Raw genomic sequence first — 22,827 nt, 5'->3', positions numbered from 1 at the left:
TTTCTTGTCTCCGTAGGACCGGGGCGGGGGATCTTCAGAGGTCCCTCTCAGTGCCTTTAAAAACTGCCCATGCACACGGCCACCAAAATTACACAGTATAATATGCTCAGCATTTCCAACATCTAGGTATAGTTTGATTGATACAGTGACGTGTGTGATGTCATCATGATGTCATGTTGTTAAATTGATTGACAGTAGTTCTGTCCCGATTGTGCTCGGTAACTTTTGAGCAACTTTTTGTGGTTCTAGCCACCTTGAGCAATTTTTACCTTTCTAAGGAGTTTTTGAGCAAAATATTGGTTTAGAGAACATATCGATATGAAATACGAAAAAGTTAACGATCTCATAGAAAAGTTTAATTTATGCGAATTTCTTGAATGGTTATCAACCTGTTGAACGCGCGCATATATAACCTTTAACTTGACGTTTCGCAGGCCAAAAAGGCATTAAACGTGCTTAAAACGCTGAGATATCGGAGCAGCTTTTAGTGCGTAAATTTGCCTTTCTTCCATATTTCAGTAGAGAATTTATGAATTATCTTTAAAAAAAAAGAGCCAAATCCTCCCCCTGTGGAAGATCATGGGCGTAAGATAAAAGTAGCCGAGCTGCTAGGTCAGCGGTTTTTAGAGAGAAAATCCAAAATTGTGGACGAAGATTCACACTCGACTGACTTGAGCGTCGCGGGTGAAGAAGGTTATTCCACAATTTTATTGGCTCATTACGTTTTTTGGTCAAAAATGTTTAGAAATCTTACTTTTATTGTACAATTTGCATATTTTAGCATCAGACCCCAAAAAGTTTTTGTTTTTTCGAGCAATTTTGAGCAACTTTGGTGACAAAAAGCAACTTTTGAGCGACTTTTTGAGAAATTACATGAAACGGTTTGGAAAATCGCGTGCAACTTGTGGAAAGTCCTAGTTACAGTTCAGAGAATTATTTGCGAGCATCTCTTTAAAGCTGTGTTTTCAAGCTATTTTTCCTGACCGATGTTAAAATTTATTGGGAAGAATGAAAAATAATTAGCTTTTAATTGAAATTTGGGTGGCAACGTTTGAAAATTAGGTGGCATTTTTTACAGTATTTTTTCCATTTTCTTTGCAACTTTTTGGCATTCCAGTGAGCAACTTTTCAGCTTTTCACGAGCACAATCGGGACAAGCCTAATTGACAGAGACCAAATTTAATTAATTTTCTCGTAAAAGTAGCCATAAACCGAAGAATATTGAAATATTAAGGGCAATGATAAAATCATGAAGTTGGCCACAATTTTAAACGATAGCGGTGAAGTGACGATGACGTCATTTGTTATTAAAGCTGGAGCAATTCGCTATCTTGGATCTGCAATTTTAGTTGAATTAATAAAATGCATTCCATTTTGCTTAGGACCATCGAGGAAATCTTGGTCGGAACTCAGAGAGCTGCCAAAAACACATAGATTTAAACAGAAATGAAGGTATATCTCACTAGATTTTTCAACAGTCAGCGCATAGTCTAGAAAATAAAGCGCCGGGTTTCATGTCTTTGGTAAGGAGTCCATAATACGGAGAAAGCAACTCCCATACTAGGCCTATGTCACGGCGTTTTTACGGACCAGTTTATTTTTAGAAACATTTTAGGGCGCCTTTTCCCGCGAAAATAGAATCTCCACCAAGCGCATTCGAAGTATAAGGGATCAAAAAGGAAAATTAAACGTTATTAAAACGCAAAAAAAAGTATCATTTTTAGGTCTGTAGGTTTTGCTGACTGGTTTGTGGAATTTAGAATATATTTAAAATTCGCGCTAAAACCGTTCTAAAAATAAACTGGTCCGTGAAAACGCTGTGACACGAGGGCATGGAAGTTGCATGCTTTGGTCTATTATGAAAACGTTTTTGTAGCACTTTAACCTTGACAATGAAAACAATCAGAGGTTGTTCAAAAAACTTCGGGAAGTCTATGATACAAAGGTTAATGCTGAGATTACATTAAAAATTACAAGAATGTAAAATCTGGCATTAAGAAGTGAAAAGCACTAAGATTTATCAAAATTAACTTATTAACGGGCTGAAAAATGACCGAGAATTTAGAAGAAAGCTAAGGTAAGAGTTCAATACTGCCATCCAGACCCTAATGTAGAAACTACAATAGACGAAAGTAACACTCAAATATATGAAAAACGCAGGTGTAAAAGGCAGGGTGATGAATACATAAGTTCTTTCTTCCATCACGAAGAACATTGAAAATTAAAATAGATACGAGGCCAAATTAGACCACATGTGTTGAAAAACGGCTGGTCTCCTTTTCCCAAACATTATTAGTTGCGCTCCACTATTGTTAGTCAGGACAAGGAGTCCATAACGGAACTCGGATTATACACTTTCAGTTATCCAGAATTGTTAATGATTTTGTATATATCTTGGATGGTTTAGAAGAGTTCTATTTTTTTTTTATAAAAATATATCTTTTTGTATTTAGCTCACATATATTTTATCATTTTATTTAGGAAAACGTTATAGGTCTTGTAGGGCCAAACTCTACTTTTTATTTAAAGATTACTTCACTCGAACATTGATAAGGCATTATATCATAATATGTTATACTGTGTTGGCTACCTTGATGAAAGGAACAACAAGGGTATCCACACAATCTACTATGTGTATAAACCTTTATACAGTAAACGTATTGAATTTACTGTTTGCTCGATCTGTAGCGATATATCCTCTAAATATGTACATGTGGATCAACGCTAAATAAATGCTTTATTTCCTTACCCGTGGTGAATTGGTGCCCTTTGCCTCAGAAGTATTGAGCGATTTTCAACGATTTTGAGTCCCGTAATCTCATCTTTTGATTTTGTATGTGAAAAAGGTTTTAGTTTGTGTGATATAATAATGATCTGAATACTGAATATCAAAAGCGTTTTGGGCCAGTACGATAGTCATCGCTGATTTCTAGGTACTTAATGACCGCTACACTTATGAATTTAAACATATCTACTCAGTTGAGGGGACTTTCAGAGATGCCATAACAATTTTTCAACAAGACAATTTTTTTGCGATTAGAGTATTGTGAAGCTTGTATCCTTTGTGCTTATTCACGTTACAGCCTGCGCGAAACCGCGTGGGTTACTGATGACTATCCATTACTCACACTTGAGTCAGTACTCTACATGTGTTCTAATTTCCTCGCTCTTGGGAGGGGAGGGGCGGGGGTTCCCATTCGAAAGTGAGGGGATGTTCCAACCTCGTCCCCAGGGCTTCTTCTTCATTAAAATGGCGTGAAAGTGGGGGATACTCCTCGTCTTGCTTAAGGGGTCGAAATTGCACATTTTGGTTTCCCTTAGAGCCTTTTTTTTTTGCTGTAAAGATATCCCTCATAAAAACAGCTATAGTAAACAGGTATCTATCTGAAGATAAACAAGCTGTGCTGAGCATGAGCCACACACAGAATGGCCTCCTTTGGTCGCGGGAAAATAGGACGCGCGGAGGACGCGTGTGATTTGGGAGCCTGGAACAGGCGATGTTCAGCACTCCAGGAAGGCCCGGTTACACAGCCCACTTGAGGTCGTGAGGTCGTGACTAAAGTCTCGATTTGAGATCAGAACTCAACAAAACTTCACGTGCTTACCTGCATACAACGATAGCGTGGTGCTGCAGAAGGGGGCCTTCTTGTACAACTCATCAATGGATTCAGCGAATTCTTGGACGGTTTTGCTTCTTCTATGCTCTTTTGCCCTCATCAGGACGACAGATTCTCATGTTTTCTCGCATGACGACGCACGGAGCTTAAATGGACCAGTAGCGCAATCTTTTGTTGATAGATTGTTCGAAGAATATGGCGCAAACAAATCAATGAACCTAAAGCAGTTTAGTGCCTTGCTGAAAGACCTTAAAGTTGGTTCCATGTATACTACAGGACAGAAAAGCAGTAGTGAAACAGCTAAGGGAAATGTAGCGACTAATGGCGCTGATAAGGTAAGACCACATGGGTAACAATAAATTTTAGGTAGCATTCTTTTTGTCGAAGTCTTTAATGAGTTTAGTACATAACACCAAAACAAACCAAGAAACCATTATTAAGCTTATAGATTTCTGATAAGAGATTCGTTTTGGCGGTCTGGCCAAGAAGTCCTCTTTATTTTGCTTTTCACTGTGAAATCTCCTTAATTTGCAGGCAGTAACCTCGATGACATTAAAAATGATCGAAGTGTAATCACGCCGGCGGAAAACCACGCCGGCGATGCGGTGTAGATTGTGTTAAGACTTGATCATGTAGCTTGAATCACATGTTTTTCACTTTCTTGAGTTACGAACGAGCCGAGTCTTGCGAATTTTCTGTTCGACTCCATTATTCTTTGTGTCACTGAACTGAGTCGATCACACGTGGCAATATACCACTTGGATCGAATAATTATTAATTTTAATCTTGATGCTAACAGATTCTACAATATCATCTTGTAAAACTTCCTCTCAGTATAAAATGATTATTTTGAACGATAGGTATTCTGGACAGATTCCTTCGTGCACAGCCTTGTCAAATTAAATATCTTTACGAGTCCCAAGTACATGGCGTGACTTTAAGCAACATTAGTTAAAGTGGTTTATATACTTTTGTTTCCATGTAGGACGTGGCACTTTTTTCTTTCTTAACAGCATTGTTTATTACGACACAAACTGTAATTAAATTACTAGGTTTACATTCCTCCATTTGAAATAATGAATTTCGATAAGATTTACATATATTTTGTATAATGTATACTAAGTATGCAAGAAAGAGAATGTGCGATTTAAATAACGTTCAGTTTATTTTTATATCATGCAAGTACCTACTTGATATACTTAGCTATGACGAGTGTCAAATGATATTAAAAGCACGCACACCAAGTGCTACAAAGAGTAACAAAAAGCAGTCATTGAAAAAACCGCTCTCAGAGTAGTTTTAGAACTTCAGGTGTGAAGCATGAGAATTAAGCCCTCTATTGTATATGCTGTGGCTGTATGGCCGGTAACCGGTCAAGGTTTTCAAAACACTAAATAACCGGCAGTCTGGTATTTTCAATAAATTTTACTTATCTAAGAATCCTAACCAACCCAAACTATCATATGTCGGTTAAGAAAAGTCAAGCGATCCTGAAATGCATCATGGATCTCAAGAATAGCATTTGGTTTACGCTCAGAAAAACGAAACCATGTTTTGTGACATAACTTTTTTCAGGTTGACTGCCGTTCAAGGTTTTTTAAAAAACACTAAGTGACGGGCTGTCCTATATTCTCAGTAAATTTGACAAATCGAAAAAAATCCAGCTAATCTAAACTATCATATGCGATTAAGAAAAGTCAAGCAATCCTGAAACGCTTTATAGATCTCAAGTTTAGTGTTTGGTTCACGCCGGGCTCAGAAAACAAAACCATGTTCTGTGACACGTAGAACTTTTTTCAGCTTCCTCTTTCGTCTTTCTTCTTTCCTCTTTCCTCTGTCCTCCTTCCTCCTTCCTCTTTTCTCTTTCCTCTTTCCTCCTTTCTCCCTCCTCCTTCCTCTTTCCTCTTTCCTCTTTCTTCCTTCCTCCTTCCTCTTTCCTCTTTCCTCCTTCCTCCTTCCTCTTTCCTCTTTCCTGCTTCCTCCTTCCTCTTTCCTTGTTCCCCTTTCCTCTTTCCTACTGCTGGCCATTTAGTGTTTCGAAAATCTTGACCAGCAGTTGACCTGACAAAAGTTCTAAGTTTCAGAAAACATCATGGTTTCATTTTCTGAGCCCTGAGCGTAAACCAAGTGCTAAACTTGATACCTATAAAGCGTTTCAGAATCGTTTGACTTTTCTTAATCAACGTATGATAGTTTAAATTAGCTATTTTTTTCAATTTGTGAAATTTACAGAATCGACAAGACTGCCGGTCAGTTAGTGTTTTGAAAACCTTGACCGGTTACTGGCCATATAGCCACAGCTCTATTTTTAAGTGTTTCAGTGCATAGTTGACTTAAAGATCAAGGATTATTCATGTCATTCATTATTTACCCATTACTTGGTTCTTATTGTTATTAGTGTAAACTGCTGGAATTATTGTTGGCGACTTGCTCTTTGCTGTGGACTGTTTTTGGAGTTTACCCTGTTACAAAACTTCATATTTCCCAATGAGTTTTTGGCCAGTCATGGCCCCTTTTTGTTGTTTGCTTTAGGCTGAACATCTTTTTGGATAATTCTGTGGAATTTTTCCTAAATTTTTCCTCCTTGTTGATATGCAAATATGAGGATGAACAATTTTTTCAATTATGTTCATCCTGATAATTGGTACTCCATTGTTTCTGCAGTCATTCAGCCCCTACATGTATTTTTGGAAGTACTTGTATCTTGTAGCACAAGGAAAAAGAACCAATTTAACACATTAAATAATATTCCGAAATTCAGAGCAAAACAGTTAGAAACAAAATTGAATATTTTATTTGAATCTCTCGAACTTCACCAATACAAAGTGCTGGCAATGGCCACCTTGATGATGTGGTACTTGATGGTATGATTTTTGTCAGTAAAAGCTTCAACATTGTGTGGATTGATGTTACGACCCCTTGCCTGGCAGTGCTTGAAATGATTAGAAGTTTTAGGGGATCGGAGTTCTTTGATTTGTGTTTGAGGGATCTGACTGCCTCAGGGCATTATTCGCATTGGATATAGTAAACTAAGGCCTGTTCCTCTAACTTCTCTGGGCAGTCTTTGACATGTGTGGCTTGCTGCCATAATGAGTCAAAGGACTTGTGGAAGATGTGAACCCCATGTGTAGCCAAAAAAGAACCAAATTCATTGAATAACGTTATTGGCAACAACCTAGTAAGTTTTATCAAGAGCTACAAATTACAGCAAAAAGCCGCCTCATTTTAGTTAAGGATATAATTTGTTGAGGCATTTTTGTTGCAGTGTTACTCTGCGAAAGCTCTGTTTGTATCCTTTTCCATTGACTCAAGTGGGTTGAACCAAGATTCATTTGAGAGGATATGTCCAGCTATAGTACAACAAATTGAAAGTGAAGCATGTACAGTAAAAAGTGAGGAAGAAGATGAAGGGGAAGTAGCTCAAAGTAAAACCCAAGGTAAGTATTTGCTTTTGTCGTTGATTAACATTCACTCCTAATCTTCCCTAAACTTAGCCTGAGATCATGCCCTCTCCCTATTATCCCTTTATGTCTCTCACGGGAAGAGGGCATGATACATTTCTTTGTCGGATCACATGTAAAAAAGCCAGAATCTGGACTTTTTTCTGATTGGATAGGAAACAATACGGATGATTTGCGCTGTTCCGATTGGCCGAAATGCCGCCATCCGTTAGTTGTTGTTGATTTCAGTCTGCATTTTGCTTGCATAATGAGCAGTGAATACACATGCGAGTTCGTTATGAAATTTCTGCCAGCTCAGTTTTCTTGAATTTGAAGAATGCCTAAATAGAAGTTTCATCCATTGAAATATTTTCCATCTCATCGTATACTAAAACAGTTGCAGTCAAAACTTCACTGATCATTTGAATGGAATTTGATACCGGCTACAAGTTACAGAAGCGACAAACAGGTTCACTTTTCAAATAATCAATTCATGTATGGAATCTTGACCTGGACGTATTGAACATGGACGTATTTAATAATTTTCTTTTCCCTAAAATTGATTTCAAAAGAGACATTATTCGCGCCAAAATTTGATTCCCGTATGGTAAACGCTTATTGGCTAATAAGATGACAGGTCAAGCAGACGTTAAATTATGTAAATTAGGGGGCAGTTAACTGCTTGTTAAATAAATGTATCAGGCGTTATTTTTTTCCCTCTCGAGCCAAAGAAGCAAAGAAGCAAAAAAAAAAAAACGCCTGATCTCAGGTTACCCTAAACTGTCCATGTGGATCCAATGTCCCTAGGACTATTTGTGTGACATCAACTCGCCGTTGAAACAGTTATGGATAACTGTTACCCTCTATTGTCTGCTGGGGACAAGAAGCCCTGGGGGGTGGGGCACTCCCTCATATGGCCTAGGTGGGTATGTGCTATTGAACAGGGTGTTGTTTTCAGGGTCACTATTTTGCATCTTAAACAGGGAGTCTTTTTGGACTGTAAGTCTTAAAAAAAATGAGTGTGAAGGTTGGAGACATGCGGCCTACATGAGCGGCACCAACAATGTATTGTGTGGTTCCAGAAAATATCCATACCCCCCCCACGGATGGTTCTTCCGATTAGACCCCCCCACCCTCTCGGAATTTCCGTTCCAGAGGGGTCATGTATAACCCCCCCACCCCCCAGGAATTTCCTTTTTTCCTTTTCATGGTCTTAATTTGCCATATTTAGAGATAATCGACCGTGTACCGCTTAAAATTAACTGTTCTCATCTTAAGACATTTTCTTATAATCTTTGACCTATTTGTAATCTTTTACAAGACAATATGTATTTCTTACGTAGGTAGAGCACGCTTGATAGACTATGAGCGGTCTCTTTTTTTTTAATTAGTCCTTCCAGCGAAACGCGCGAGGCAGAACAGAGATTAATAAGTTTATGTCATCTCACGAAAACATTTAAAACATAACTTTAAATTTGAATTATTCATTGAAATAAAACTATGTGAACATTTTCAAATTTCAAAACGAATCTACCTACAGACAAAGTTAGACAAAGTTGATGTCTGGTACTGTAATTAAGTTTCACTATGTACACGTCTTGTCTAAGACAGTTTCATCTCAACTGCAACATTTACAGCATAACTTCAAAGTTAACCATTGATTTAACATTAAACTATGTGAAGAAATTCGAATTTCAAAACGGATCTACTAGAAAACTAACTTACAACAAAGTTTATCGTTTGTTCGGCCTCGGGTCCTAAAGTCACCACAAAGTCGATCTCTCGATGTTTGTAATTAAGTTTAACTTTGAATGAATTACACTTGCAGTTAAACAAATCTCAGGAATTACAAAAAAACCTATTCGGGTTATAAAAGAACAAAATATGCAAACATTCATTTTGCGTCCCATATTTGCATCGATTCACGTTCAGAAATGAACATCAGTGAAACATAATCTATTTCGTTGCCTAGCACGTGATCGAAAGTCTTCTCCACAAAGAAGGAACAGATCGTTATTATTTTCGGGCAAAAGTTGATTTGGCGAAAGGTCTGTTGGACAAACAGCTTGCCTTCAACGGTACTCTATTAGAAGTCAATAATAAAATACGGCAAAGGTCTCATTTGGGTCGTCACGCAACGCTTTGTCGCGACGACCTCACTGAATGTCAACAGTAATTTGCATAAAGTTGTTTACACAAAGCTCGAGAAATATATCGCCGAGTTAGACGACGTTTGTTCTCGATTAGCGTAAGTTTTTGTCAGACTATCTGCAGTCGAGTCCACAATCTAGATACATTTTCGACATAAAGAAATTATTATTAATCGATGCGCTAGAATTTATTCCCGGAGAAGTAACCTGTTGAGAATTGCGATCGATTTGCCCGAAGGACGATATTTATTTAAAGACTTCGTCAAAGTCAAACGTTGGACGGACCGACCGTTAGCTGTTTAGAATCAACCGTTAGATCGTAAGAGCAATCCGTTAGAGCGTTAGAACAAATCGTTAGAGCGTGTGGACAAATCGTTAGAGCGGAGATGATAGCGAACTCCCAGCAAATAAGACGATCGACGTTTGAGACAAACATCTTGAAGTTTTTTTTCTCGAAAGGGCATCTACTTCTAATTTTTGTTGTGCTACAAATCAAAATAATCCACATATACTTAAGTACGTCTCGTATGATCGATCGCGTCTTTTACAACCCTGTGGAAAATTATTCTCGTGGGCACCCCCTGTACCCCTCGGAAAATTCTACCCTTTAGCCCCCCCACCCCCTAGGAATTTCCATTAACCATCCGTGGGGGGGTATGGATATTTTCTGGAACCACACATTTCCACAAAAAAATCTAATTCCATTCTGTTTGTTCAATAAACACATATGTGTTGTAAAAGTAGGTCTCTTATCTTAAACAGGGTCAGGTTTTGAAAGGCTCAGTAGCACACCTCTAGCTACACTACCCTTGAGTGCCCCCCTCCCCTCACCCCACCCTCCCTGGGCAATATGCATAACCAAATGAGCAAGATTGAGAGAAACAGGCTCCAGAAAACTTCATATGACTGTCACTTCAAACCATACTTCTTTTGAAGTGACAGGTACAAATGGTTAAAAGGGGTGTGGCTGCGACGCTCATGCTGGGATGTATAGGTATGTTGTCTGCTCTCTTTAAGGCAGGTTTGTGTGCGGTACAGCTGGTAAAAAATGCTGTGAGATATAATATATAGACACTCATTTGACATTAACTAACTGATGTCTTTTGTATTTTCGTTTTTAATGTTAATTTGTTTCAAGCGGAAAGGCATATTCATGGTACTCGTGTGCTTAATTTTTGTAATGATTTGTGGCATTTTTTTTTTTAGCATGGGGATTTGGTTTCTTGTCTGTGACCATCATTAGCTGTGCATCTCTACTGGGAGCTTTTGTAGTTCCATTTATGAATCAATCATTTTACAAAGTTCTCCTGTTGTTCATGGTTTCTCTTGCGGTTGGTGTGTTATGTGGTAGCGGAATCTTTCATCTCATCCCACATGTAAGTATATGTATCAGCAAATTTAAAATACATGTATGAAGGTTCAAATTGCAATACCATGGGTAAATTTCTCTTTCTCCCCTTTGTGTCTCTAATTAAGTCTCTCAGGTAAGAATGTGGCTTTTGAGATTTTCAAAGGGCCACATGAAGCCCCGCACTTTCCCAAATAATTTTATTTTCAAGTTAAATTACACGTATATGGTTCCTGCAGGATTTTTGGGCAACTCTCTCCAGTTGCTGGGGATTGTAGGGGAGTGTTGGGTGAAGAGAAGGCAAGAGAAAAGACTTGTGGGTTTCAGAATGGGGGCTGGCATTCTCTGAAGTCTGAAAAAACAGACAATTCCAAGAGCTGAAAATCCCCTTCTGGATACAAATTTCATCTTCATTTACATGATTCAAGTGTGACCACCTTCATCCTTGATCATTCAGCTTCTGACATTGCCTCTTAACTCCAACTGTATCTAACTGTAGTGATGGATTAACGGTAGTCATCGAAAGTAAGGAATTATGATTAAAATATTTTGTAACATTGAAAATCTAGCACTACTGAAAATCACTCTTAAATCTCTCTGTGGTGATGTTTGGCCTGATTACTTGTGCCTCAAATTCCATATTGTCAGTGCCTATAACTTAAGATCTCTTGAAGCACCAAAGTTGAATATTCCAACTGAAAGCAACACTTTTCAGGACTCAGCAGCGAGATTATTTAATACATTACCTGATAGGTTAAGGCAAGAGCCTGACTATAAGAAGTTTGTTAGGTTAGCGAAGAAGCTCATGTTCTCTGAACGAGAAAATGTATGACTGATTATTATTATTATTATTATTATTATTATTATTAACCATGCTATCTTTTAATTGTACATATTTTTTATCAAATCTTTTGTACTTATCCTTAATTTATTGTACATGTCATTTTTAATTTTTAATTTAAAATCGGCTTGATTTTTTGTAATATACTAAGTTAGGGCATTAGTAGGCAAAGAGCCACCTGGTGGAAGTACTACTAATAAAATCGATATTATTATTATTATCATTATTATTATTATTATTATTGTATTATTATTATTTGCACCTTCCTTTGAAATAAATAAAGCTCCAAATTACAGCTGTGGAAAAATGGTACCTAATTCATTTGAGCACTGAAAGGTAGTGAATGGGGAGGGGAGTGTGCATGGATTCCTTGAAAATTAATAAATTTATCTTTTAAAAAAATATGTCCTATTTTGGTAGAAATATGCGGGAAAATGATCTAGATCTGTGTCTTGTGATCCTGACACAAGAGTAAAAACCAATAAAAGATAGGACCAAATTAATATTTTAATATTCTCAGTGATTCGTTTTTCTCTTTCTCTTGTAGACATTTGGTTTTGGTCTTGATGGAGATATGTCATATTTGTGGAAATGCCTTGTGATCGTCAGTGGAGTATACTTGTTCTTTTTCTTGGAATATGTAATGAAAATGATTGTCAGGTTTAAAGAGCAGTCAACATGTGATGATCATAGTCAAAAAGAAATGGTAAGTAGTGCTGTGGCAATAATAAATCAACCATTTTATTTATTTTGTTGAGACAAGTCAAGGTTTTCAGTAGTGTTGAAGATTATAATGAGCAGAATGTACACTGCAGTTAGGTTTCCAACACCATTTTCATTTTTGCAGTGGCTATGATAACTGTGCAACAGTTACTTGTAAAATTTTAAATATACAATTTTAGCAGGCCAATTACAAAAAACGAGAGCTTCCATTATTGCCGAAGTCTATATGTTTATATTGAAACATTTTTTGATAAAAAGATGGCAAACTTCAAGACTCCCAAAAAATTAAAACTTGAGGCTGTAAACCCTTTGAAAGGTCATTAACCAGTCAGGGAGTGTAACTTTTACAGGTTGAGTACATCTTCGTTTCCCAAAATAATCAACAGCAATTAACATAAACTATTGCTGTGTTTGTTTTGCTTGATATATACACATGTATATACACAAGAGGGTGCAGTTGGGAAAATTTAAGACAGGTATATGTGCAAAGATAAGACAAAGTTGAGGGTTTGCATAACTTTCAAGAATTCTCCAAGCCCCTCAAGTACTCACATCAGGCTATATAATAAAAGTAGAAACTCGTAAAAAGTTTATGACTCACTGTATTACTTTATTCTGGGAAAAATTGTACAAATTGGTAGGCAGTTGGATAAACTAATATGGGGTAGTGATAACCACAAGTATTGCAGGTGGACAGATACTGTACCAGCAGATGTGATGAGTCACACTATATATAGCTATAATGCACCATGCAGTCAAGTGACCTCACACTAAATTTGTTCTTGTCAATTCCCAGTGACACTCTTTTGTAGCCTTTAAAGAGATAGTATAGATGGCATTACTAATCTGTCCTTCTGTTTACAATGCAAGTTACTTGTACATGTATTTGTGATTATTCTGGTTCTTTTTGTTATATCCAGGACAATTCAAAGGGTGAAATACCTGGAGCAGGTATCGCTGATGTTCAGCTGCAGCTATATAATGTGCAACCTGATCATCACCATGCTCTTAACAATCATAGCACATGTATCAACACACCTTTACCAACTGTTAAAATTTTTGAAAATGGGTCAAAACAAAATGGCTTTTCAGATGAGGTATGTCCACACAAACATTTATTAACAACTTAGTTATTTTAGTTACAATAAAACTATTGCAATACAATTTTTTGTATGTGTATGAATGAGTATTCAAGTTGCATTTTGGGATGTCGCTCAATCTGGAACTTTCTGATGGTGGTAACTAATATTAAAGAGAGGGAAAAGGAAAATGGGAAAAAATTGCCCACCAGACTTCATTTCATGAAAGTGACTTTTCAACCCTTTGTTCACTTCTAGACGACGGTGAAGAGATTATTTGTCACCATAAATTTTAAATCTGTTTACAAAGTCCCAGTGGTGTTACCATTAAAAAACCTCGTTGGAAGAACGTTTGCATAGCATTTCTAATGATTTTACCAAAAGAATGGGGTGGTGCGTGATATACCAAGTCAATATGTGCACTATTGTGTGGTTCTATTGTTTGCATTTTATTGGGTAATTGTGTAAGGGATCATTAGGGACTTCAAGGAACGACTACCGAAGGGTCTAGTACGGAAGTAATTTTTCCCACCACGCTTTCATGCCTCTAAGTTCAAGGTACTACGACGGCGACAGCGGTCAAAACGTCGCTTAATTTTTAATAATAAGTCAATTCACATTCTTTCAAACTTTTTCGCGATTATTACAAGTCGCTTGCAGTGTGAAATGTCTATCGCCAACAAATCCGAAAACTCAGAGACTCCAATTAAACAGTGTGCTAATGACAAGTTTAAAGAAAGCTTCTGGAAAGAAACTTAACCCAAAATCTAACGCCCGTTTTCCTCAGTCCTTGAGTAACACTACGCGAAATTTTTGGTTGGTTTCTCGCTGGATGTGTCGCTTCAACGATTCTCGCGCTACCTACGCGATTCTCATAGCGCACGACGAGAATCGCGTAGTGCGCGACGCGATTCTCGTCGCGCAGGAAACGAGACGTGACTGGTAACTTACTTTTGAGCAGTACTGTATTTTGTCAAATGTAGGCAAACTCGGAGAGGAAAAAAGTTCGTCTTCGCTTGTTGACATTTTCGTGAAATTAGGCATTTTTACGCATAGAGCGTATTCACATGATGTCATGGCGGCCATATTGGTGTTCCAAGTCGTTCCAAACAAATCCTGTGGATGTTGGACTCTTTTCTTATGTAAGAAATTTCTTTTGTTCCCATAAATTTGCATAGATGCTGGCCACGTGAGTGAATACGCTCTACAGAAGACCATGGCGGGCCGTAGTATCTAAGTACGTTTGGTATTTAGTTGTATTTTACGTGCTTAGAACGCCAGTGTTTATTTGAAACAGAATCGCTAGATATCCTTTTTTGGTCATTCTTGGAAATTTCTGAAGGCTCATTTTTCGATCATGAGCCCCAAATTTCGGTGTCAAGCACGACACCCAAGTGAAAAATACAGCCAAATACGCAAAATACAGTTGACGGGAAAGAGGATATTTCATAAGGGATATCATCTCACCAAGTTGTGGGAATAAGACTCAGTGATCATAAAAACAAGCAAGCCCTGAATTTGCCCATTCTTCGCCCTCTTTTTATGAATGTGTTTTTCAACATTTCCTTGCCGTAGGGGTCACTGCACGGCTTTAACCTCAGGAGATTGCGCCAACATTTGACAAAGTATAAGCGAGTTGAAATAATCGCGCTAACGAATTAAGAGCGCAAATAAACTTTTAACAGGGGCACCCAACGTCAACTTTCGGAAAATATCTGTTCGGAAGACGATTTGAGATCGAGAATTTTCGGAACATTTGTTGTAAAATTTCTTGCTTGCCTGTCTCTCCTTGGATTTTCGAACATCAAAAATATGGTATAATTGCCCATTTTTAACGGAGTTTTACCCCAAAAAGGTCACTTAAAATTTTCGGGAGCCTTTTTTCTGGCTGACATTGTCGAAAAGGTAAGTTTGGACCCTATAATTTTCGGATCACTAGACTTTCAGCTAGGAAATCCGAAAAGATGAAAAATTTTTAGGGGAATAAAATATGCCTATATCTACCGTTTAAATACTAAAATAAGTTTAACAATGCTATGTTTAAGTGGTTTTGAACTATATTCTCGTTGGGTGCCGCTGTTTTAAGCGATGTTTTCACTGCTATAGCCGTCGTGGTATCTTAAACTCTTTGACTTGAGGCATTGACGGGTGGCGGAAAAAAGTACTTTCGGTCACCGTACTAGAACCTTTCACAGTCTTTGCTTGAAGCCCCTATGTTGTGTTCTTTGTGACGTCACCCTAGACTTGCTATTCACTTGCAGGTATCGATGGTGCACCAGCCAAAAATTGGATTTTACTGTTAATTGTTTTTCGTTTTTCACTATTTGGTCTAAAAGTATTAATATTGTTATTTTTATAGACACAACTTTCTTTAGAAAATGGCAAGGAAACAGTGGGGAAGAAGAAAATTGCTCCTGTTGCATGGATGATCATAATCGGTGATGGCCTTCATAACTTTATTGACGGGTTGGCGATTGGTGCGTCATTTTCTAGTTCGACACTTGTTGGTGTTAGCACTGCACTTGCAATATTCTGTGAAGAGCTCCCTCATGAACTGGGTAAGTGTAAGTTTCCTGTCTGAATTTGTGTCGTGTACACACTACACATGCAGCCTTCTCAGTTAAGGGATCAATGCACAGCATGGGATCATCCAGTTTTAAATGCAGTCAGGATTGGTTACTTAGCACAAAAAGACGTGTAGGAGTAGTAACTGGAATGCAGAATATGATTTTAAAAAAGTTTTAGATATATTTGATGCCTCGGGAAAAATTCATAGGATGCATACTATAGAGTCTGGTATGTTGAGATGGAGTGTCAAGTCCTCACGATCGTGATCCGGTTTTGAACCAGTGAAGTAAGTTACTCTTTTTGAATCGTTCCTCAGGTGACTTTGCAGTTCTTCTTAATGCTGGGCTGTCATACAAAGCAGCAATGGGATTCAACTTTCTCTCAGCATGCTCTTGTTATCTGGGGCTTGTCATTGGATTGTTACTGGGTTATACAACATCTGCTGTCAAGTGGATCTATGCTGTTGCAGGTGGAATGTTTGTTTATATTGCTCTTGTTGACATGGTAAGTGCACCATTCTTTATCAGATAAATTCAAAATTCTCTTAGAGCTAATCATTCTTTTAATTGAGTTACAGTGCTTTATTCCGCTGGTCATTATGGGTATTTTGTCTCTTGTGCAACATTGCACTACATACGAGTCAAATAAGTCTTGCCAGTTGCAATGTAGCCTGCGTGATTGGCGGTTTGTTTGGTGATGGGGGGAAAAGCTGCCAAAACGAATGTACAAGAAAGGGCAATACTTTACTGTAAGTGAATTAATTGATGCCTCCTATCAAATACACGCCTCTCTTTTGCTTTTAGGTATGCATTAGTCACTCATATCTAACAAACGACTCCTGTCAAAGAGACGCCACCATGAAAGTTACTTCAAAATACTAGAAATTGAAAAAGCAAAAAAGGAGCAAAATCATTCAGTTTAGTCAGTTTCGTGCTGTTATTAAACAAGGATTGCGCTTTGCATCTTGTTTAATGTCAAGTACATGACAGCACATGCACAATGACCCTGACTGAGTCTGAATGAAGGTTCTGACATCGAGAGTGATGTAATTTTTGAAAGAGCAGCTGGGCCTAGACTGGATATTTTGCTATTTATAAACCGTAGAAAAAGCAGTTATGAGAGTAAAAGCCTTTCTCTTTTAAAAGTATCTTATCTATTAAACACCTCCTCTGGGACCCCTAAAATTAAACAACCGCCCAGGGGTCTTTCAGATCATATTTTAATGCTAGGTTGCCTTGAGTACATATTTTACAGCTTCCTCACAGATTTCAAACTGGTGTCTTTCTTCATAGCTTGGCCAAAAATATAGTATTTTTAGTACAAGATGCTTGTCTGGGCACCCTCAATTATTTTTTGAATTGGAGAAGGACACCTCACACCCCAGCCCTTCACACTGTCCACACCCATAAGAAAATGTCAATTCTAATCATCATGCGGACATTGTTATGACTATACTGTTATTCCTTTTTTATTGCAGTTAGAGGAAGCTTGTGAGATGTCAGTTAAGATCGGACAAGGTTCAATTCGCAAAAACATCAAGGCCTTTGCCCTTCAGAACTTTGGCATGCTGTTTGGTTTTACTATCATGTTTATTTTAGCCCTCTATGGTGGGGATATTGCAATTGGATAAAACTATTCTCTTAGATTAGTTACATGAATTTTCTTCCGAAACAAGATATGAAAATCTTGTAAAACATCAACATTGAAAAAAAAATTAACGCTTCTTTTATGGCGACATGAGTTTAGAGTTTCAGTTTTATGGGAGCTGTTTTTATACAGTTGACGTGTGTGCAAGGTGAAGGTTGCAGAGAAAGGCAGAATGTGTTGCATGTGACGCGTTGCTAGCTAGATGTTTTGCTGCACTGATCGTAGGGAATAGCTGATGCAGCAAGCTGTTTAGCTAACAGTATGTTACATGATAGTTGTTGGCCTTCCTTGAAGAATATAGGAGACAAGGGACAACAAACCCGCTTCAACTCCTGCTGTTCGGCCTGTAAGTCAAGTAATCAACCTAGAGTCAGACAGAGAGTTATTAAACCGGGTGCAGCAGATAACAAGTTGATGTGTAGCGGTAGCAAAAAGCTTCCCTTCAATCACATCCTTATTTAAGAGTTAAAATACGACCTTAGATTACGTTACTGTGGCATTTCACTGATACTTACATTTTCACTCAACCAATTTAGTTTTGTTTTTCATCTGAATGTACTTTTGTACAAACCAAATGTACATTCTTCTTTAACTTTTTTGAAAGGGTATACTGTCAAGCACGGGAAATATTGTCATAAATTTGTTGAAGTTATAGGCGAACTTCTTCTCTCGCTCCTAGCGGCTTTTGCAACACCTTTAAAAACAAATACAGTGATCAGTACGGCGAATTCGTATGTGAATGGCCGTTTTCACACTAGAGACGGATTATCCGTCTTTAAAATTTGTCAAAATTGACGGACAAATAGATGTATAAAGTCAGAGACGTACTATCTGTCTGACACGAATTACCGTAAAATTCCGAAAATGAGCCCCGGGGCTTATATTTTTCAAAGGCCCTTTTTGAGGGGCTTATTTACGGAGAGAAATTTGCGTTTCAAAATCGATTGAGCTAGCCTTATAAATGGAAGGAAATTGACCGTTTTTTCTTTGTTTTACTTTGTATTTGAGGGCAATTTCCAAGTACAAGCCCCCAGGGGGGCTTATATTTGGAGGGGCGATTTAACGGAGGGTTTTTTTGCGTTACGAGTCTGGGGGGCTTATATTTGGAGGGGCTTATACATGGAGGGGCTTCTTTTCGGAATTTTACGGTATCCAACGGATAACCCGTCTCAGACGAATAACCCGTCTCTAGTATGAAAACGGCCAATAATGTGGCTTAGGGTTTTATGCGAAAAGTCAACCTAATTACAATCTTTGGTTAACGGCTTTAAATATATGTCATTTTTGTGTACATTTGCTACAAAAACGGTAAATTTTAGCCGTGTGGTTTTCATTACTTGCAGCTCTGGGTTCGTCTTAATCTCGCGCGTGACAGTGCCCCTTTCACTGCAGACATGCTTGTAATTTCTCACAAAATATTGTAATAGGCCATTTTCATGATGACGACATTTGACTATACAACTACCAGAATTCATTTGTTTTTTTTTCTTTCCTATTGAAATTTGTCAATCCCGCTGATGTTTAAACAACAATAGCCCTAATTTTCACTAGAAAACAACAAACGTAAGGATTCTGGTAGTTGTAGTAATGAAGGCATTGGACAAGATTTGAGGCAATTCAAGAGGTCCACCCGCTGTCAAATGTCTGAGCCATGATATTTTTTGTTTTATTTATAAGGATTTTACTTATCCTTAATAGGAAACGTTGGCAAGAATTTTTTAGCTTTTTTAATTTATTTTTTCAAGCTACAGCTGATCCTCCTGTAAGCGGCCATGGAAGTTCGTCTGTAATGAGCTCCCGAGTAAAAGTACGTTTGCAGGTGGCGCTGAAAATAACTCCAGTTTCAGTTTTGAAACACTTTCAGAAAATTTAATAAGTTAACAAAATATTGAGTTAAAGATCTCCATAGCTTTTGCAAATTTTCCACCTGTGTATACGAATATTATTTTAACCCGAGGATAGACCTTTTTAGCTTGTATGTTTTGTTTTCCCAATAGAAATCCCAGGGGAACTTAACCCTTTGTCTTCTCATAATTTATGCGTAGATATGCACGTGAACAAGGCGAAATTTTAAAGGAACAGTTCCCTAGGGTATCATAGCGTGACCTGTATTGGGAAAACAAAACATACAAGCAAAAGAGGTCTATTGAACCTGGTGGCATAACATTTGTACCCAGTTCGCTGCTCGTGGAGAACGTGGCTAACGGCGAAAAAAATTTTAAAAAGTAAGTGCTTATTTATTGTTTTCAAGCATTTTTGTATTAATAAGGTCAACCTTGCCAGTCCTTTTTTCTCGAAACCTACTATTAATATAATAGGGAGCATTTTCCTTTTTTTGTAGTTTTAAGTAACGGAAGATCTATAGACACGGGAACTATGGCCAAGAGCCTTTATAATATGGCTCTAGCTATGGGTAGTTAATTATCATTGTAATAACTACCCAGGGTAGTGTGCTTTAATATTCTCATGCATTTCAAAATATTTGATTCGTTGAATTGTTCAGAGATCAGATTTTTATAGTGTGCTTTTTACTGACGTATCCTCAACAGTCTAACTGTAAACTTCAAAAGTTTTCCTTGAGAATTGTACTTAATATATTTCCAGAAATTCATTAAAGTCTCGAATAAAAGGCTTAGCTTATGTCTTGAATTTATATTTATTTCACTGCAAAAGTGCGAAACGATTCTGCCACTACTATTTGGTTTGCGTATTAAGCAGTAGTGTTAGGGTGAAAACAAATGCCGGGGAAATACAGGCGCGCGAGAACGGGATTGGCTTGGGCGAGGAAAAAGGGGAGTTTGCTTCACTGTTTCCTTGGGTGGTCTTAATTTTCTGATCCAGTCACCATTTGGTTAGCCTGTCTAGCTGTCGCGTTTATTTTTAAGGTGGAAGGAGAGGGGAACTTCAGGCGTGCAAGAATGCGATGGGCTTGGGCGAGGAAGAAGAGGAAATTTCTTAACTCTCTTTCCTGGCGCAACCTTAAATTTCTCGTCAAAAACTTTCTGCCAATAGCGACCTTTAGATTCTAATACAAAAAAGACTACGAGTACGAGATTTTCTCAATAGTAGGTAGTGCTCGTGCGGAAACCAGCGTCATTTTGGCTGGAAATGTGAAAGCGGTCGTCATTCTACTACGAATTTTTGCGAGAGTATCGTAGTGGCGGAAACAAGTTTCTACTATTTGATTAGCCTACGTACGCCTTAGAGTGAAAAAGGAAATATTTAACAATTATTCCTCGAGTCCAAATGTGCTCTGAGTCAATAGCCCATGAGGCCGAAGGCCAAATAGGCCATTGGCTCAGACGCCAAGAGGGCGAGAGGAATAATTGTTTTAGTAAAATCCAACTAGTTGGTAAAAAATATCGATACAAAACACCTTTAGCTAGTTAAAGCTGGACTTTACAGTTATCCTTTTTTTCGCGAAAAAGCGGCGCTTTTCGCTACTAGTGGGCTATAACATATAGCCTAGTAGTAGCTTAACCAAAATGCTCATTTTTGGTAAGTAGGCCTCTTGGACTTTGTTCTTTCAGAATATCCTGACGAATTTCAGAAACTTAATTTTTATGATGTCATGACTTTAGTACTCTACAGTACCGGTTTTCTGATTTTTCTGAATCCAAGATTGGACCTCCAAATAAAAAATACTTGGATCTGTCTCTGGACAGGACGAGTGACTTTGCCCGTTTGTACTTTTCAGTAGCAAAGATTAATCTGCGGCCGGACAATTTTTTGGTTGCTTTAATCAAAGCGTGCATTTTTTGTTCAGAATCTCTTTGAAGATGATGGGTGGGTTCTCATTATAATTTCCTAGAGCGAGTTTATCAAGAAATTCCAACTCATAGTTAATATCTTCATTTATCACATGAAAATTGTTTCTGAGATTCCTAAATAAAACTTCTTTAACAAGAAAGCGTAGCCTGGCGGTTTTGGCACTGTTTGGTGGGCGCGCAAACACCTCAAGGTGGGCGAGGGGGTTTTATTCACAAATTATAACTTGGTCATGCATAAAATGGGGTTTTGTTTTCGAAAAAGGCGAAATATTGTGAGCCGTGCTCTCGCATGTTTCTTTTACTTATCTCCATGTCATGGCCACTCTGCCACTCCATGCATTAGTACTGTATTATATTAGTCAATTCTAGCTGCGACCTTCCTTCCCCGGGCTACTGGGCGGCATTTGCCCGCCTTGTCAGTTCCGGAGGTGTGGCATTAGCAAATTTTCCGTGGCCCTGGGTTCGGGCATGTGCCAACCCCAGGGCCGCCATGGAGCTTTTGACACGCACGTGGTTTCCTGATCTAAATATAACTAAACATTGACGATTTTACTGGAAACACAGGCAGATTGGCAGATTGGTAGTCTAATTCTCAGACGTCCGACGACCTCGGACGTGTGAGAATCAGGCTAGCAGATTGGCTCATCTATCAAGGACGGGAAAAACTTGTGTAGGTATTAAAAGGCACTTTTTCTCGATTGTATGCATTCATTTTTCTTCATTGCTTGTTACAACTACTTCTTGACAACTTGACTAGAAAGGGCAGGTTGTAGAAAGTTAAAAAGCTAAAAAAGCGCTTAATTAATGTGGGGTAGCTCTTCCCCGGGGTGGCACTTGGGTATTTTTTGGGTGGGTATGTGCCGCCCGGGACTCCAAATTGGCACCCCGTTCTAAAAAAAATTTCCCCTAAAACTGATACCCCGTTCTAGAAATGGGCCAATTTTGTATACTCCGTTCTAGGGTGCAACAAGAGTATAACAGTTTGCTTGTTAAAGCATTGCACCGTATTTTAAAAGCAATCTGTCCTTGAATAATTTTAAATGACTGCTTAAAAAACTGGAGCTTTCGTGCGTTCGAAATATTATACCCCGTTCTAGAAAACGCCTCTGAAATGGATACCCCGTTCTAAACCAGGAGCTTCAAAATCACGACCCCGTTGGGCGGCACATACCCGTATAGGTAATGTATGGGAGGACCCTCCCCGGGAGCTCTTCGTCGTTCTTGAATATGTCTACCTTTCATTTTTGCTGATCAGGTCTTTATAGATCCTACGTTTTCCGGCATATTCGTTTGCGGTCCTTTGCAGTCCTTTGTGGTTAATGTTTGTTCTTGAATATAACATTTTAACTGTGTATTTTTGTACTAAACAATCTCCTTTGGTCAGATATACTTTATCTTTGCAGAAACAAAGAGTGACCAGATTTATTTCCTGGCTACGAGGCCATTAATATATATTCTTGTTGCAGACCAAAAACTGAGGACTAACTAACACCTATTCTTTTTTTTACTATTTTCTGCAAAGACAAGTGGACGTGGGCCTGCTCGCAGGCTAAGTCCGGTTTCATCCGACAAAATGAGTAATTGCTGAGCTAATCAACCACCTCCTGTCGCACTATCCACATTCTCTCTTGTTTTTAGTCTTAC

General features: G+C 38.2%; 1 protein-coding gene across 1 annotated transcript; it reads left to right on the top strand.

Annotated features, from left to right (window-relative positions):
- Window positions 1-3,648: 3,648 nt before the first annotated feature.
- On the top strand, window positions 3,649-20,053 carry LOC140928620 (metal cation symporter ZIP14-like). The gene is made up of 8 exons (XM_073378395.1): window positions 3,649-3,952; window positions 6,883-7,054; window positions 10,414-10,583; window positions 11,944-12,102; window positions 13,040-13,216; window positions 15,558-15,756; window positions 16,083-16,270; window positions 17,244-20,053. The coding sequence occupies exons 1-8, from the start codon at window positions 3,662-3,664 to the stop codon at window positions 17,394-17,396; spliced, it is 1,509 nt and encodes a 502-aa protein (XP_073234496.1). The 5' UTR covers window positions 3,649-3,661; the 3' UTR covers window positions 17,397-20,053.
- The last annotated feature ends 2,774 nt before the right edge of the window (window positions 20,054-22,827 follow it).

The sequence above is a fragment of the Porites lutea genome, chromosome 2 (genome assembly GCF_958299795.1).
Source record: "Porites lutea chromosome 2, jaPorLute2.1, whole genome shotgun sequence".
NCBI classification, from domain to species: Eukaryota; Metazoa; Cnidaria; class Anthozoa; order Scleractinia; family Poritidae; genus Porites; species Porites lutea.
The sequence above is the reverse complement of the archived record's forward strand: the minus strand, read 5'-3'. Positions and strand labels throughout refer to the sequence as shown.

Bases quoted from the DNA above. Each gene is read 5' to 3' on its own strand.
- LOC140928620 (XM_073378395.1), top strand. From the start codon at position 3,662: ATGGATTCAGCGAATTCTTGGACGGTTTTGCTTCTTCTATGCTCTTTT. The intron at 12,103-13,039 runs GTAAGTAGTGCT...TGTTATATCCAG, and splicing joins ATCATAGTCAAAAAGAAATG to GACAATTCAAAGGGTGAAAT. The intron at 13,217-15,557 runs GTATGTCCACAC...TTATTTTTATAG, and splicing joins AAAATGGCTTTTCAGATGAG to ACACAACTTTCTTTAGAAAA.